The 18,693-nt window shown below is 48.6% G+C and overlaps 1 protein-coding gene across 2 annotated transcripts in view; it reads right to left on the minus strand.

Moving 5' to 3' along the window:
• Nucleotides 1–740: 740 nt before the first annotated feature.
• The window catches only part of MTARC1 (mitochondrial amidoxime reducing component 1), a 28,846-nt gene continuing 10,893 nt past the window's right edge, over nt 741–18,693 (minus strand). Inside the window, exons 2-7 of one of the 2 annotated variants that reach the window (XM_039250600.1) lie at nt 17,666–17,828; nt 16,574–16,714; nt 12,015–12,076; nt 11,844–11,915; nt 2,188–2,310; nt 741–1,835 (exon numbers count right to left, since the gene is read on the minus strand). In XM_039250600.1, the coding sequence (XP_039106531.1) occupies nt 1,487–1,835; nt 2,188–2,310; nt 11,844–11,915; nt 12,015–12,076; nt 16,574–16,714; nt 17,666–17,828 (910 nt within the window). In that variant the 3' untranslated portion in view covers nt 741–1,486. Of the gene's footprint in view, nt 2,311–11,843; nt 11,916–12,014; nt 12,077–16,573; nt 16,715–17,665; nt 17,829–18,693 lie in introns of both variants that reach the window. The other variant, XM_039250602.1, reaches the window with a different exon arrangement.

Below are 18,693 nucleotides of genomic sequence, written 5' to 3' on the forward strand. Positions count from 1 at the left end.
AGGGGACCCCCGACAAATGATGGTGTCCGGACACCCCCCTCCATTCAAGGACTGCCCTGCACCACAGAACGGGTCACTGGGGGAAGTGGATGTTACTATTTACAAAGGGCTAGAAATTCAGGCGAAGGCATTCAGCTTGCCGCTGATTATAAATCCCTAGGAGCAGCCGCCAAATCAACCTTGAGTTTATCACTGGTGCCTAACTATTGGCTAGTCTCAGAGTCAGTCTTCACATGGTTTCTTAACTCCTGTGTGCATTCCATTACTGGCTCCCAAGGGCCTATCAGTGATGTTACCTGCCGAACTCTTATTTTTGCCTCAATCTATCTGTAGTTTTGGCATAAAGTGGATTTGTAAGGGGAAGGTGATGGGCCAGGTCACCTAATTGTTTTCATTCTCCTCTTCACGCCAAGGGTGCAGAAAACAGATTGCAGTGAGTCACCGACCAGAAAACATATATATGTGCACCTGTAAACTTCTAAGGTTACCTCCGAGCTTGGCTAGATTCCAATGATTACTAACCTCTTTCATAAAACTGACGTGGAAAACGGACAGCTTCTGGTGAGAAGCATGTTTGCTTGACAGCCCATCAAAGATGGGTGTTTGCTTAGGGAAGCTGTGTGCGAGCAGGTGCATTTGTGAGAGGCTCGGCTCTGGTCAGGCCGCACAATTATTAGATTGGCCCGTTCACATCCGTCAGCTTCAAAGTCCGGTTTTTGTGCCAAGAAGTTAGTAAGATCTGAAACGAGTCAAAGTAGCTTCCATTTATTTACAGTTTGGGAACATTTTTTTCAGGATTTAGTCAGCTTCCTAAGGACAAAATAGCAGTGAAAGATATGGTTCATCACATGTTAGAGTTAAATCATTAGAAAGTAGAAATATTAGGTATTGGTTTTTAATGAACTGGCATGATTTCTTTTCCTTCTAAAGGTTTTCAGCGGCCTATTTCCAATCATAAAATCACATTTCTTCTTATCCATGGATTCCAGAACTTTCTCTCCCTGGATTTGAGAAGGAGCACCCAGCCATGAGTTGATACCAGCAAGGATCCCGGGGGACTTTGGAGCAGCAGCGCCACCCTCTTGAGAGCTCTTCGGAAATCAAATGCCTACAGCTGAGAAGTAGAGAGTACCTGAAGGTGCTCCCGCTTCCTTTATTAAAAAAAAATTCAGGGATAGAAAATGAAAACCCATTCATGGTATTTTTTTTTTCAATCTTTTCGACAGCATGGGCTGAACTCTCATTCACCACCACTAGGTGGCGTCCTCTCCTTTCCACTTTTCGCTCTTCTGCGCAGAGGGGCGCCACTATTTCACTGGGCAACATTATAACAGCATCTCAGACATAAAACTAGCGGTCTTCCCCTCTCTAGTGCTACTGCCCACCCTCTATGCTGGGAAAACGTTTGGATCACTAATGAGATATATTTGATATTCGTTTCAAGACAAGGAAGTTTTTGTTTGTCTTGCTTTCCACGTGTTGCGTGTCAGAGTCCGACAGCAATGGCTGTTCTCATGAGTTGACTTTCCACCACGACATGTCTGCTGTTCTGTCGCCCAGAGGCACTGTGTGCTCCTGAAGGATCCATCAAATCCTGTGGATGCTGTCTGAGAAGCAACAGCGCCAGATCCAAGATGATCCATGGGATCATCACTTCATGTCTTAAGTGTGTCCTGAAGATCAGGGTCTCCATGTCTTCTGAAAAGGTAGTCCAGGACTTGAGGCGAAAAGGGATGTGACATTCCAGCCTTATCTGGAGAGCGGTGTCATTTCCATTGCACTCTTCCAGAACATTCTTCACACTGGCCCACTCTTCCTCTTTCTCTTCTCTTTCCCTAACGGAGTGGTAATGAGACGATGAAGGTTAGCCCTCTGGATAAGTAAATGGAAAAGGAGCACAAATTCCATAATCACAGGTAAACATGGGATTTTCAGTGAGTGTTCTGCTCTGTCATTTAAGTGACTTACAGATATCCTAGTAAATTACCAAGACCGTATTTCTTTGCCTTGTGCACTGGGACACTGGGATGCACTGAGGCACAAGGAAGTCCAACAGATGAAACACCTAGAAGTCCCAGACCTAAAGAAAATGCTGAGGTATCTGTTCCAAAAGTGTGCTTCTCAGAGTCTGCATTTTTGAGGATATTTTTTAAGGTATCTGACATTCCGGGACAGGATTCCTCTTACTGGCCCAGCAAGTACACAGGATCTCCCACGTTGATTGTCCCTGGGTTTTCCAGAACAAAATACTGCCCAAAGAGAGGTGATTTTCCGTATAGCTTTTGTTCGGACGGGTCACACAGGCGATAGCTGCAGCAGGAGAAAGAGCAGAATGAGTCTCGGCCAAACAGAAGAGCTCAAATAGCACCTTGTTTCTTCTCAGCTAAAGTAAATGTCCACCCCCCCCCCCAACCTGGCCCACACTACCGGGGGCCCGGCTCCAGACACCACCGTCCCCGTCGAAGTGTGACAGATCGGCGCCTCCTGGAGTTGTGCGGTGAGCAGCCCGCCCAGGGCACAAACTACAGAGCGCACCCAACCCCCACATCTTTTCTCCATGGAATGTTCCCTCTGTCAGCACCCAGCGATGAGGAACTCAGGATGTTCAGACATACATACTTCACCACCTTCCTCTTCCTCAGGCGTCTCTCCTCCCGGCTCCCCGAGGGCTGTCACTAGAACCACATCCTATCGGTCCCTCAGGCTTGGGGCCCGGGCTTCTCCTCCACCTTTCCCCTCACTTCCCACCGCCTGTCCGTCGTTGCCAAGTCCTGAGCGTCTTCCTGCACCCACGGCCTCGCGTTTGCTCGCTGTTTCTCCCACTCGCTTCCAGCAGGCTCAGACCCCTGTGACACCTTCTTACCCAGTCTCTTTTCCTCGTTCTCCAGCCCCCACCCCCCGGCTTCCAAGTCATGGTTGGGATGACACTATATTACTTCCTTCATTTTGCTCTGATCTTGTCATTCCTAGGCTCAAAAACTGTCAGTGGCTCCCCAGTGCCGAAAGAACAGCATTCCAACTCTTCAGCGGGGCGTGCAAGGCTCCCTACTGGGCCACGGCAGCTTTTGCAAGCCTGTCACTCTCTGCCCCTTACATGAACCTGTGTAGCTCTCCACTGGGTTACTCAATGTCCCTTTTATTTTTTATGGGGGAGGGGCAGAGAGAGAAGGAGAGAGAGAACCGTAAGCAGAGTCCATGCTCAGCACGGAATCTGACTCAGACGGTGGGGCTCAATCCCACGACCCCGGGATCACGACCGGGAGCTGAAATCAAGTCTGAGGCTTAAGCGACTGAGCCTGTCACGTGTCCTTCCTCAAAGTCCTCTGATCTTGCTTTGCATTTTACTGGCTCAGAGAGACTCCTTTGGGACCCCCTCGTCCACTTCCCTGTGTGTTATCATTTTACCTTTTCCTCAAGGCCTAACTCAAATGCCACATCTCCGAGGAAGGAAGCCCAGGACGTGCCAGCCGGGAGCATTTTTCCCCACCCCTGATCCTCCCTGCCTGCCCCTGGGACACTCACATGCCTTGTCCCCTAGTCAGGGCTCACGTCTCTCTGTCTGCAAGACGGGGAGGGGGTCCCCGACTGCAGCTAACTCCCTTGCGCTGCTCACGCCCAGCGCTGGGCCCCCACTGGTCACCAGTGACCTACAATCATTTGTTGAAATGGACGAGTGAGTTGGTGGGCAAAACCCTCTAGGAGAATCAGAACGGACATCTTCGTCGGGCAGAAAACAGGAGCAGCCCCAGGAAACGGGCCCAGGAGCAGATGTGTGGGAATAACACGCTGAGATTCTCCACCTTCCCCCAACCTGGGAGAAAGCTTTCTCCAGTGTCTCACTTAAGCTAACTCCAATTTTACATCATCTTTTTATTTAAAACATTTTTTCAGAGAGAGAGAGAGAGAGAGCATGCGAGCAGGGCAGAGGGGCAGAGAGGGAGGGAGAGAGAGAGAGAGAGAGAGAGACAGGGAATCTCAAGCAGACTCCACGCTCGGCGCAGACCCCGGGATCATGAGCTGAGCCGAAATCAAGAGTTGGACTGTCAACAACTCACTGAGCCACCCAGGTGCCCCAAAAACACTTCTATAGAAAGCCTTGATTTCATGCTACAGTGCTTTATTTTTTTTTTTTAATGTTTTATTTATTTCTAGGAGAGAGAGAGAGAGAGAGACAGCGTGAGCAGGGGAGGGTCAGAGAGAGAGGGAGATACAGACTCTGAAACAGGCTCCAGGCTCTGAGCTGGCAGTCAGCACAGAGCCCGACGCGGGGCTCAAACCCACGAACCGCGAGATCCTGACCCAAGCGAAAGTCGGACGCTTAACCAACTAAGCCACCCAGGCGCCCCATCATGCTACAGTGCTTTAAAAACAAACAAAAAAATGCTTGTGGCAACCCGGTCCTAACTTTGCTTTTCAGATCAGAAGCGGCAGATGAGCCGCTGGAGGGGATGAAAGCCAGAGGCCAGACTGCAGGCAGCCTGCCTGTCACGCTCACCGCCCTGTGCCACAGCCTGGTGCGGTGCCTGGCACGCGGCAGTCACTGCAGAAAGGTTACTTGAAGAAACCACTGAACGATCAACATTCGTGGATGAAAACCATGAGCTGATGCTCCGGCCGCCCTGCCTGGCCCCGAGCAGCCCAGGCTCAGCCATCAGGTCTGCACAATGACCTTGGACCCTGGGCACCCAGGCACCTCTCCTCACCTCCCTCTCCCATCAACATGCAATAGCAGCGACAGTTTAGAATCTGTGTCTGCCAGTAGCCATCGGCTACTTATATGGCTTGCGATTTCTCCTTTCTGCCAAGTTCTGTGGCCTGGGTCCTCGGCTCTAATGATCTCACAGCGGGTATTGAAAGTCCCAGTCCTGTGCATCACGCATTGATGCTTCCTAAAGACCGTCTCACATGATAGTCTCTTCATCCTTACACACCTATGCGGGACTTTTGAATTATCTCCACTCTCCAGGTGAGTCTCAGAGGAGTAACCAACGTTCCCAAGTTCACTGACCTAAGGGGTCAGGCGGGGCCAGACCTCAGTTCTGGCCCCTCCACCCACAGTCACCCGGCTTCCTACCCAGGATGTGACTGATCCCTGGTCCTCTGTATACCTTGCGAGTGCAGGCACAGGCCTGGAAAGACTGAGCAGGTTAATATTAATTCTTCGACGCAAAGGTTTGGCCACTCACGGGTGTCTCCTGCCTCCTCCCATCAACCACTGCCATATACACTCACTCCCCCCACCAGGTAACTTAGGGTGAAGGGCCCCTTGCAGCCCAGCTCCCCAAACAGTGCAAAATGGGGCAAGAGAGTTGGTTTGTACAAGTGCACTTTCGGTCACCTGGATCGCAGATGGCTGTCTATTTCGGCGCCTAGGAATAGAAACAGGAAGCCTGTGGCAGTGGAGAGCTGGCTCACTGCGGGTTGAGCCCCCCGAGGGCTCCCCTACAACGCCCCCTCTAACTCCCGCCCTCAGGTCCCCCTAACACCGCCCCTGCAGGGACGCGGGAAGACTCCATAAATGAGTTCATGGGCGACCCCTGGTGGTGATGACTGGTACTGCGAGCGGTCTGCAAATTCATGTGCACACAGAGCTTTGGTCAACAGACCACAAACACAGTACTGTGTCTTATGGGAATCACATATGATTTTTTTTCAAATATGCACTTTTTTGTTGGGATTAACAAGTTACAAACTCATTTAAAAGTTCCTTTCTTAATGCATTTTCTTTTTTAATGAGTAGGAAATCTACAACTCCTCTAATGAGCAGGAATTCCAAGCCCCTGTGTTTAACTTCTCCAAACTGCAGGGGACAGTGTGAGCAGACACACTGTGACCTGTAACGTGCTGCGCACCGGTGCGGGCTACTTATTATTTACTCGGCCTGATCTACTCGTTTACCGATTACTCGGCCTGGCTACAAACATGGTCTCTGGTCACCTCTGGGTCTCCACCTTGGGGAACAGTCCACTTCTGAAGCCTCACAATCCACTATCTTGATGGCCAAGTTAAGAATTAAACAGCACTGGGGGGGCACCTTGGGGGCTCAGTCAGTTAAGCCTCCAGCTTCAGCTCAGGTCAGGTCATGATCTCACGGTTCTTGAGCTCAAGCCCCGCATTGGTGCCGTCAGCACAGAGCCTCCTTGGGAGTCTCTCTCTCTCTCCCTCTCTCTCTGTCTTCCTGTCCCGCCCGAGCTCTCTCTCTCAAAATAAAATAAATAAATATTTTTTTATAAAAAGAAGTAAGCAGCACTGTGAAGGCAGCTCGGAGGAACCCTAGAGGCTGAGCTGATTTCGGTTGGGTTTTATCTAATGCGGCTTCAGAGAATAGAGAGAAGTGTCTTCAGGCTTCTCATTCTCTCAGAAGGTGTCAAGTTCATAAACTGAGACTATCAACAACCAGAGCCTACCTGGTCCTTACGTACAATACTTTATCCTCTATTCTTTAAAATCACATTTATTGCCTTATTCTGATCAACCAGGAGAGGTATCATTAGTCTGGTTTCTACCAAGAAAGAAACTGAAGCAGAGAATCTGAGGGACTCTGGCCAAGGTCTCACAATTGGCTGGTGACAGGGCCAGATGGGGCTGGGGTGTCTGCTCCCTCCCAAAGTGTTACGACTATACCTTTCTGTCTTGAGCTCAGCACAGCCTAACACAAGTGGCAAATGTCCTGAATGTCAGAGTATTCACGTGTCCAACCAAACGTTGGCATCTACCAGGCAAATGTGCTTTCTCTTTCCATTTGGAGCAAAGTGTTGTGGAAGCAGCAATGATAGCCTCCGGCCACTCTTTCAGCCGCCGGGTCAGTGTGGAAGTCACTCTCCCTTAAGCAAGAAAAGAACAGGGGTGCCTGGGTGGCTCAGTTGGTTAAGTGTCAGACTCCGGCTCAAGTCATGATCTCACGGTTTATGGGTTCGAGCCCTGGGTCGGACTCTGTGCTGACAGCTTGGAGCCTAGAGCCTGCTTCAGATTCTGTGTCTCCCTCTCTCTGCCCCTCCCCACTTGTGCTCTCTCTCTTTCTCTCAATAGTAAATAAACATTAAGAAATTTTTAAAAGAAAAGAATAATTCCATCTTCATATTTTCCCACTAGCCCGCAGGCCTCCTCTGGGCCGCCTGCTCTGAACATTTACAGACAGAGGCTCCCTGGGCTTCCCGCCGGCGGATGGTCAGCAGAGCCTGAACCTATTTCTTCTCTCTCGTTGCTCTGCCACCTGCACTCCGACTGCAGACGGCGGGTCTCCATGAGTGAGCCTGGCAGACAGGTGTCCCTGCTGGGACCCGGCGGGCACCACACCCCCAGGGCCACCTGAGGACATGGCAAAATGGAAGGCAGTCTGGCCTCTGAGCGAGCTGCCCGAGAGCAGAAAAGGTGTTCTGGACACCACTGTCTGCGTCGCTTCACCTCCTGTGATTTATGGCCCGAGGCCCGACCTCTCTCTCTGGATCTAGGTCACCTGTCCCGGGCAGAGCATAAACCACTAGCTCTGTGGCAACTCCAATCTCCGTAAGAAATGGGAAGACGCCCAGGCTGGCCGCTCCATCTCTCAGGGCTTAGGAGACATCGCGGGGATTGCTGGGCTGCAGAAAGCCTGCAGAGGATTGGGGAGCTAGCAGGTTCTCCGCGACCCCCACCTGCTTGTCCTTACCCCGCGTGGGGGTCAACTATCCTGTGCTGTAAACACAGATCCCCAGTGGGCGCAGGCACCGAAGATGCGCGAAGCTAGTCCCACCATCAGAGACTTTTCCTAAATCCAGACAGAAGGGGCGGCAGATGCCAAGTCACGTGTTGGGGGGAGAGAAAGAACAAGGTGCACAAAAAAAGGGTGATGGTCGGGGCACCTGGGCGGCTCAGTCAGTAAAGCGCCCTACTTTGGCTCAGGTCATGATCTCACAGTTCATGGGTTCAAGCCCCGCATCGGGCTCTGTGCTGACAGCTCAGAGCCTGGAGCCTGCTTCAGATTCTGTGTCTCCCTCTCTCTCTGACCCTCCCCTGCTCATGCTCTGTTTCTCTCTGTCTCAAAAATAAATAAACATTAAAAAAATGTTTCTTTAAAATGGGTGATGGTCAATGCCTACAATCAGCTGGTTTGCACACAGAATCATCCAGGTCTGTCTTACTGGCCTTATTTCAGAGGAAAGAACACCCGTGGCCAGCACGAGAGGGGGACCGGCTGACGCGCAGGACAGCTGGCCTCAAAGCCAGGGTTCCCGGCTCCCAGGACAGGGCTCTTTCCTCGGCCCACCTGCCCCCTTCTCCTGGCAGCTCCTCGACGGCCACAGGAAGTAGGAAAACCAAATTCTGCCTTGTTCTGCCGGTGACTGAGTGAGTGCGTTTGGAGGTACAGCTAGTCTGTCGTTGCTGCTTCTCAAAACCCCGCTCCCCTTACTAATGTTTGAACACACATAGTGTTTATTATTACAGCTCCCAAAGATGCACACTAGTTAAAAGAATTTTACAGCAAACACCCACTTACCAACCACCCAAACGTGACGCATAACACTATACCATACTTCCTTTATCACGTTTTTATCCATCCTTCAATTCATTATATATTTATTTGCATTTCCAAATAATTCACAGACATCAGTGGACTTCACCTCTACACAGTTCAGCTGGCATATCATGTCCTAGAGTCAAAGTTTTCTTTCCTTTTTCTGGGCGGAGGGGAATGTACATGGGGTGAAATATACAAATCTCATGTATTCTATCATATTAAGTTCTTTTTTTTAAGTTTCTTGATTTTATTTTTGAGAGACAGAGAGAGTGCAGGGAGGGGCAGAGAGAGAGGATCCCAAGCATGTTCAGAGCTCACGGTGAGAAGCCCTCCCCCAGTCTCTGTGGGGTTCGATCTCAGGTACCCTGAAGTCATGACCTAAGCCAAAATCAAGAGTCGGACTCAACCGACTGAACCACCCATATGCCCCTATCATATTAAGTTCTTAATATTAAGTAATAAATATTAAGTTAAAATGAGAAAGTTAATTAATGTTGTTTTGAGCATTGAGAAATACACAGTGCCCCTCAAAATGATGAGACGTGCCTTGGGCCATCTGCACCCGCTCTTGGGATGTTCCCGCAACCCCACAGCCAGCAGTGGGAGCCCAGGTGGAAAGTGGATATTTGACACTTCAAGAATACCTTGCCTGGGGTGCCTGGGGCGCCTTGGGGGCTCAGTCAGTTGGGCATCAGACTTCAGCTCAGGTCATGATCTCTCAGTTGGTGAGTTCGAGCCCAGCATCAGCCTCGCTGATGGGAGCCCGCTTAGGATCCTCTCTCTCTCTCTCTCTGCCCCTCCCCACATGTGTGCTCTCTCTCGAAAATAAATAAATACTAAAAAAATTATAATTAAAAAAAAGAGTGCCTCTCCTTAACTGCCCTCCACCCACCCTGTCTGACTTCGCTCCTGACCCTTGTCCCTGCCGTGTGGCCTGGCCCTCACGAAGGACACCTGTCCCTCGGAGTACAGGTGCTGGCCACGGAGGGCAGGTCCAGAGCCCCACATCGGGGGTGATCCACTGGCTGGGATGACAGTCCCCCACCCTAGCTTGCCCGGGAGGGGCCAGAGAGTAGCTTCTGCGATAGCAAGATCAGCAGAGGAAGCCGGTGTTGATCAAAGGAAACTACACTGTTGGCCCAAGAAAAGGCCCCAAGGTCTGTAAGAGGTGGAAAGGAGGGAGGCAGCGGGGCTCACCCCCCGGGGTGGTGAGTCTGACCACACTAACCGCTTGCTGGACTCTTCCGCCACGGCTTGGGTGCCACGTGGCTGCAGCCGCATTCCTGGCTTTGCCCAAAGCAGCTGTCCCCGCCCTCCATGCCTTCCCTCGACACTTGGGGACAGAAGTCAGGGTCAAAACCGAGGGTCTCAGGGGCTGCAGAGATGGGACCTGACAGCCCACCTGTGACCCCGCATTGGGCAGACAATGGTAACGCAGGTGGATCAAGGAAAGTTTAAAAACTACATTGGGGTGTCTGGGTGGCTCAGTTGGTTACGTGTCCACTTCAGCTCAGGTCATGATCTCGTGGTTCATGAGTTCGAGCCCCGTGTCGGGCTCTGTGCTGCCAGCTCAGAGCCTGAAGCCTGTTTCAGAGTCTATGTCTCTCTCTCTCTCAAAAATAAATAAACACTAAAAAGAATTTTAAAGATTGCATATAAGAATATATATATCTTTTCTAATAATTCCACTACCACAAGAGCACCTCCATTAACGTTTTCATTTATAAACTTCCAGTCCTGGGGGCACCTGGGTGGCTCGGTTGGTTGAGAGTCCAACTCTAGGTGTCAGCTCAGGTCATGATCTCAGGGTCACAGGATTAAGCCCCATGTCAGGCTCTGGGCTGAGCATGGCCCCTGCTTGGGATTCTCTGTCTCTCTCTCCCTCTGCCCCTCTCCCCCACTCTCTGTCTCTCTAAAAGACACACACACACACACACACACACACACATACACACAGAGCTTCCAGCTTTTACCCCTGTGCATTTATATATTTTAAAAAGTAAAATCAAATAAACAAAAAAATAAATATAAATGCTATTTTGTAATCAGCTTTTAAAACTCAATGTTATTTTACTATCTTTCTATGCCATTTAAACATATTCTCTGTAACTGTATCTTTCACTTAAAATTTTACATTGTGAATATTTAACATATTCATATTGAATTATGAAGTTATAATTAACATTATGAATCATTTCATAAAAGTAGAAATGCTGGGGTTCCTGGGTGGCTCATTCGGATAAGCGTCCGACTTCGGCTCAAGTCATGATCTCACAGTTCATGGGTCTGAGCCCTGTGTCAGGCTCTGTGCTGACAGCCAGCTCAGAGCCTAGAGCCTGTTTCAGATTCTGTGTCTCCCTCTCTCTCTGACCCTCCCCTGCTCGTGCTGTCTCACTCTCTTTTTCTCTCTCAGAAATAAATAAAACATTAAAAAAAAAAAAAAAAAAGAAATGCTGATGGAGCACCTGGGGGGCTCAGTGGGTTGAGCATCTGACTTTGGCTCAGGTCATGATCTCACGGTTTGTGAGTTTGAGCCCCATGTCAGGCTGTCAGCACAGGACCTGTTTTGGATCCTCTGTCCCTGACTCTCCCTCCCCCGCTCTCTCTTGCTCTCTCTCTCAAAATTAAATAAACATTTTTTTAAAAAAGTAGAAATGCTGCAATGAATGCCCACATAATTATCACCCAGATTCTATTTATCAAGGTTTTGACGCAATTTTCCATGTGACCTTTTTTTTTTTTGCTATAGTAACATACAGCACATGCCAGACATCATGTCGTTTCCCCTAATTACTTCCACACACTTCTTCAAAATATATGGTATATATTATATCACAATGCCACTATCACGCCTAATAAACATTTGGTATCGTCAAATACTCAGCTCAAAACTCGCCAAAATAGGGGCACCTGGGTGGCTTAGTCGGTTAAGCGTCCGACTTTCGCTCAGGTCATGATCTCGCGGTTCGTGGGTTCGAGCCCCGCGTTGGGCTCTGTGCTGACTGCCAGCTCAGAGCCTGGAGCCTGTTTCAGTCTGTGACTCCCTCTCTCTCTGACCCTCCCCTGCTCACGCTCTCTCTCTCTCTCTCCTAGAAATAAATAAAACATTAAAAAAAAAAAAACTCGCCAAAATATCTAAACAATGCATTTCTGAAATCGGTTCCTTTGAATCATGAATTCTAAATGAGAAATAAAATTATGTATGCAAGGAGGCATTTTGGGAACCTAGCACCCAAGAATGTCTCCCCAGTTACCCAGACACAAGGACCCTCCCCCCTCGGCTTTAAGACTGTGTGTTCCTGGTATTTTCACGGGTTCCTAGAGGCATCAAGTTGCCTCGTCCTACCTCTTCAGAGTCTCCAGCGGCTCCTTCCTGCTCATGACGCCAGTGTCTGGGTCCACCGTGGTCAAAACGCACCTGGACGCACGCACACACACAGCATCATACGAGGGACAAAGCAAACTGACCTTGGCCCTCCCACCCTCTCCCCTCCAGGGGCAGAAGGAAGTGCCTTACCTGGAACAAGCCATTACTCTTTTCAGTATGACGTCACCAATAAGAAGCTCATCCCAAGAATCCTAGGGCACAAAGCACAAAATTCATAGGAGCACTTCCGAGCCCTGGCCGTGACACACCTGTGTAGGGACGTGGCATGAGCGGACACCTAATAAAGCCATTTACACCATAGATGGCAGGCTTTTACCTCGGCCCTGAGAAGCCACACACCCTCCTGTCCTCTCTCTGCCTGTGACAGGTCAGTTCATTCCCCTACAGTGAAATGCTCCCTCTGCTCTCACTGAAATTCACTTCCTGGGGCGCCTGAGTGGCTCAGTCAATTAAGCGTCCGACTGCAGCTCAGGGCAGGATCTCGCAGTTCATGAGTTTGAGCCCCACGTCAGGCTCTGGGCTGACAGCTCAGAGCCTGGCTCCTGCTTCATATTGTGTCTCCCTCTCTCTCTCTGCCCCTCCTCCACTTGTGCTCTATCTCAAAAATAAATAAATACACTTAAAAAACAAAAAAGAAAGAAAGAAACTCACCTCTCTGACTGATCTCTCTGGACTCCAGGAGTGGGGGAATGGAGAGGTTGGGGCTGACAGAAGGTGTGGGTGACAGAGCGAAAGGGTAGGGACAGGGGTCACTCTAAACTGTGCATGTCTCTGCTGGACCTAGGTCCTTAGGGCACTGGTACGTTCACCTTGTATCTCCCCTGGCGGATACGAACAAATCGAGAGTGCTCCCCACACCCGTATGCGCTCCAGCCCTGGGAGCTTCTCTGGTATTTGCCCACAGCCAAGGTCACTACTTTTCAGGACAAATCAAATCAATGGACTTGGTGCCCCCTCAAATCCAGCAGGGGAGACAGGGCATACACACAGGAAAAGTTAAAGATCAATATATTTTTCAGGGCTCCAGAAAATTCGAGAAAAAGCAATATAAGATAGTACACTGTGTGTGGGTTTAACTACACAGGCAAGAATTGTTCTGGAGGTTTTAGAAGCACAAACCCTCGGGCTGCTCTGGTCAGTGGAGGTTTTAGGGAAAAGATAGGATTTGAATGGCATCTTCCGGAACAGAGACTTTAGAAGAAACAAAAGAGGGGTGAGGAGACTGAGGAAATAATTATAAGGAAGACATGAGGAGACAAAGGACATCGAATCATAGTCCTAAACTTCTTACCCTGAGAGAGAAGTGCCAGCTGCCTCAGGGATGAAGATAAAAATTCATGACTTAAAACCAACCTGTCCAGTCCAGTGTGGCTGCAGCCAGAGACCTAGAGACTCAGAATTTTCACTCTGGGAGTGTGTACCGTTTTTGCTATATGTATTGCAGCTGGTTTTTTAATGTTTTTATTCATTTTTGAGAGAGAGACAGAGTACGACCGGGGGAGGGACAGAGAGAGGGAGGTATTGCAGCTTCTAATCATAAATGGGTCTCTTAACTGCAGGTCCAAAAAAGCTGAACCTCCGGGGTTAGAGCAGCCCCAGCCTGTTCTGTATGTATTTGTCCACCAGGGGGCACCATGGTCATAAAAAAAGATCCAGAAGAAGAGAAATGTGGATAGGAAATTAATTATTAATTAATTTATGTACACTAGAAACTGTTGGGGATTGAGTCACAGATAAATAACGTAAAAAATTCATAATAAGGAAAGCCAGAGATGTAAGGGGGTCCAAGCCCTGAACCTGCGATACTCTGGCTTTGAGCAGATCCCTGGCTGCCCTGTCATCTCCCAGCCGGCCTGTGTTAATAGCATCCCTGTGGTCACCCAACCCCCTGCATTCACCACCTTCCCTGCCTGTCTTGCAGGCCTGTTCACAATCTGATCACCCTGGACTGTGATCTCCTTAGAAACAACCATGCTTCTTCAATCCTGTTTTCCATGTGTCCATCCACAGTGCATGGGACACACTGGGATCAACTCATAGTGCAATGAGTGACACGCTATTGCAGGGGCGCTTGGGTGCCTCGGGCAGTTAAGTGTCCAACTTCTTGGTTTCAGTTCAGGTCACGATCTCATGGTTTAATGAGATCGAGCCCCGCATGGGTCTCCACACTGTGGAGCTTGGGACTCTCTGTCTCCCTCTCTCTCTGCCCCTCTCCCACTCTGCTGTCTCTGTCTCTCTCAAAATAGATAAATAAACCTAAAAAAAAAAAAACGAGTGACATGCTATTACAAAAATGAGCTCAGCCACAGTGTTGTATTAACATCCAATTTAAAATGTGAAATGTTCCCAGTTAGGAAACACTGAGAGTTATAGAGAAATGAAGGCTTCTAGAACAAGATTCAGTGCAAACAAATCTAAATCTGAGGTCCTACTTTGAGAGGACTGTCTCCACTCATTTTATCTACATCTGACCATCTCAGACCTTTGGGGTAGGATTCGTCATCAACATGACCCAGGGCACAAGGATTACAAGGGAGAAGGAAGCTTAAAGGTGGTCACAGTTGGGGGAATGCCTGAGCCAGGCTCCTTTACTCTGATTATAGGAAAGAGATCATCCCCCACCTCCCCATGACACTTTCTGTGTCTAAGGGCTTTTCCACAGATTGGGATAGACCTTGATTCTTACAGCTGCTGTCAGGAGAGCTGAAATCATCTGCATTTTATAGTGCAAAGAAGCAGAGACTCTGAGGGGTTCAAGGACTTGTCCAAGGTCATACAGCCACTTATTGAAGCAGGTGGATTCAAACCCAGGTGTTCCAACCTCATGCATGCCCCTTAGAATGCCCAGAAGTCCTTTGGCACATGGTACAGTCTGGGTTCAAGACCCAGCTCCCCCACGTCCTGCCATGGGGTAGCCTCGGGCAAGCCAGGTCACATCCCCAGGCCTCTCTCTTCCCCCTTATAAAAAGGGAATAATGACTTTCACCTCCCCAGGCTACAAGGCACAATGTGAGCATTAAATGGAATGCACCCCCTTTCCCTTTTCCTGAGAAGGAAAACCCTCAGGAGAAACTGCTTTCCTGGCCACAACTGGTATGAGACAAATATCAAGGAGACCATCAAAAGCAGCCAACACTGATTTTTGCCTCTTGTCTGAGGCCAGCTGAACTGTGCTGGATGTGAGCAAGGACAGATGCGCTTCCTGTCACAGTGGCATATGGGAGGACAGCCCAGGGCAGGCTCTCGGGGACAGCACACGCCTCCCACGTTACACTAGAAGTTGACCTGCCATCTTTAGAAAGCATGGAATGCTTAGAACACTTCACGTAAAATGTAAGAAGTGGATTTGGAGGTACTTTTATTGCCTGTCACTGACTGACACTGCTTTTATACTTTTTATAAGTCACCTTAGCCAAACTGATCCTTTGACAAACCTGTAAGGTAAATTCTAGGCAGAAAGGATCACCCCATCCTCCAGGCAGGTAAACAAGCCTGCGCAGAGTCGTGCAGAGGCCAGCAAAGACGCTGGAGGCAGACGTCAGAGCCTCAGGTTTGAGTGTGGGCTTCAGTTTCCTAGACTGCTTCTTCCAGCACACATAGCTCCCTTCTCACAGTAAGATGCAAAGGCAGAATCTGTCTCCCTGAGCATAAGGGTTAAAACTCAGTCACTTGGATTCAGGTCTTCCCCTGAGCTTAACCTCCACTTTCCATCTACAAACACCCACCACCAGAACTCTGGAATTCCCATCTGAGAGCAGGTGTCTCTGTTAAGTACCCACAGCTGTATGGTTGCCACTCACCAAGCCTCTAGGCCACCGACATCTGCCTTCGTGGTCAATGAACGAGAGGACCAATGAAGTATCCAAAGACAATGACGAAAGTAAATCTGCTGCCAGAATCATGTGGCACCATGGAAGCCCTTCATGCTAACCCACAGTACAGGCATCTGAGGGCAGACTGAAGATGGCACTGGAAAAATTTTAAGGCAGTGCCATCCAGCTGGGGGACTCCATCCCCATGCACCAGCAGCCATACTGTAAATGCCTATCTTCCCTCAGCAACCATCAATCGAACAGGAAAGCTAACTTCAATAAGACATGAAAATACCCTGCCTTTGTTCCATGGCCCACACACATCATGTATTTTATGCTACATAAACTTGGCTCAAAAACTAATCTACCAGGGCTCCTGGGTGGCTCAGTCGGTTAAGCATCTGACTTCGGCTCAGGTCATGATCTCACCATTCGTGGGTTCGAGCCCCGCGTCAGGCTCTGTGCTGACAGCTAGCTCAGAGCCTGGAGCCTGTTTCAGATTCTGTGTCTCCCTCTCTCTCTGACCCTCCCCAGCTCGCCCTCTCTCTCTCTCTCTCTCAGAAATAAATAAAACATTAAAAATTTAAAAAAAAAAAAAACACAAAAAACAAAAAACTAATCTACCTACTGGGAACTATTCTTAGAAGTCTCAGACCCTGAACTGCTCCCTGACACCAGCACTTCCACTTCATCTATATTTGTGTTCTCCATGCTAATGTCTGACCTGATCAGGTGCTCAAGAACTCAAAATACTGAACAGACCAGCATACAACCAATAATGAATGAATCCTTCAGAATAATCTAATGCAATATCAAATACTTATACTTTAAAAAAAGTTAAATCCAAGGAAAGGGGAAAGGAAGGCATCCTGATACCTCTGCATAGACACCACACCCTGAAATGACGATATTGGGCCTGAAGTTAGCCACTTTAACTTTCTTTTCCAGCCTGGAGTTGAGATCTGCCAAAGATGCCTCAGAGAGGATCAAGAATGGGCTGGCATCTGAGTACACAATCTGGTAAGGAAATGAAATAGAAATGGTTAGAACATGGTCATATGTGGTTAGTTCCTGGAACCCTCCCTTCCCATGCCCCCAGTGCACTCACGTACACACACACACACACACACACACACACACACACAATTTTCAAGTACTTCTTTAGCTCTTTATATAGAAAAGTCACAGTGGTTCAGAAGTGTTAAAGAGCCTTGCAGATAACAGGAAATATATGATAGAACAACAACAACAACAAAAATGTGGCCTTGGGATCCTAAAGCTGCCACTGGCCAAGTGCCCTAGAGGAAGTCACTCCACCTTTCTAAGCCTCAACTTCTCCAATGATGATGGGTTTGATGACCTCACTATGGATGATAAAAATATTCACTGATTCTGTGAATAGCTATTTTTGATGCAGCCTGCAAATCAACATCAAGTACTTTTACCCACCATATATATATTTTTAATGGCCATTGGAACTGTGCTACCAACCCGTCCTTTTACCATGAATCTTTACAGCCATATTCCTACAAGGGCCAACATAGTCACTTTAAGTCTGTGGATCTCCATGCCCACGCTCACTTGCCCAACTGTGATCTGACCATTGCAACCACACCTTAAAAAGGTCAAGCTCCATGTACAATTACAGAATAGAGTGGAAAAGTTTTGAACCCCTGCTGGCACTGGAAAGCTTACATAAATAGGAAAGTAGATGGCCCTGGGAAAAATGCAAGAGTCCCCCAAATCAAGAAACACAGATGAAGCTCCCAAAGGAAGGGCTTTAATTTTGTCTATTCTTTTGAATCCCCAGCTGCTGTTCAGACCAAGCTGCCTGGGAAAATGACAGAGCAGAGCGCAGCAGACACACTGCCCTGCCTCAGAGGCTGCACATGATGGCTGTGCACTCCTGAGGAAGCCTGCCTTCTGCAGGACACACCGAAGACCAAAGCCAAGGGATGCTCTTCTGACCTGGTCTGTGGGCTGGAACACGTCCTTGATTTGGTGAGAATTTCTCAGTCGCATGTGAGGCTCATAGTGCACCAGGAGGTAGGGCTGTGTCTTCAGGAAGCTCGTAATCCACTGGGCAGCAGCCTCCCCACAGTCCCGGCCCTCGATCTCCAGGCCGTGCACTCTGCAGGGGGTGGCAGGAGGAAAGATTGGCCGTGGTTTTGAAAATGTGGACACCTCACCACGCCTTACACATATCAAAAAGTTGTGATGTCTTGGGGCACCTGGGTGGCTCAGTCAGTTGAGCATCTGACTCTTGATTTCAGCTCAGGTCATGATGTCAAGGTGGTGGAATCGAGCCCCACGACGGACTCCATGCTGAAAATGGAGCCTGCTTAAGAATCTCTCTCTTTTTCTCCCTCTCCCTCTGCCCTTCACCTACTTGTGTTCTCTCTCTTTCTCTAAATTAAAAAGAAAGAGAGAGAGAGAGAGAGGAAGGAAGGAAGGAAGGAAGGAAGGAAGGAAGGAAGGAAGGAAGGAAGGAAGAAAGGAAGAAAAAGAAAGAAAGAAAGAAAGAAAGAAAGAAAGAAAGAAAGAAAGAAAGAAAGAAAGAAAGAAAGAAAGAAAAACTGTGATGTCACTGTAATTCTTTATCAGGAAACATGATTTTAGCCTGGTCCTTCCTCAAGTCACAATTTCCAGCCTTGCTTTACTCAGATTTACAATCGAGTGATACATGCCTGTGCCTCCCTATCTGGAAGGAATGCACAGGAGAATAGAATAAGATCAGATGTTTGAAAAGAGTTCTCCAGCTGAAAACTAACCCATCAGTATAAACTCAAAATTACTGCAAAATCTGGTTCAAGCAGCTGGATAGAGCCTAGCTATATTTTACCAGCATGATAATAATACCACTAGATTCAGCAATGTATGTGCAAATGTTCTATAAAATCTAAGACAGTCTAGATAATAATAATAATAATCTAATTGGGGGGCACCTGGGTGGCTCAGTTGGTTAAGCATCTTGGTTTCAGCTCAGGTCATGGTCT

Source organism: Hyaena hyaena, unplaced genomic scaffold (assembly GCF_003009895.1).
Source record: "Hyaena hyaena isolate Hyena2069 unplaced genomic scaffold, ASM300989v1 scaffold_374, whole genome shotgun sequence".
Lineage (NCBI taxonomy): Eukaryota > Metazoa > Chordata > Mammalia > Carnivora > Hyaenidae > Hyaena > Hyaena hyaena.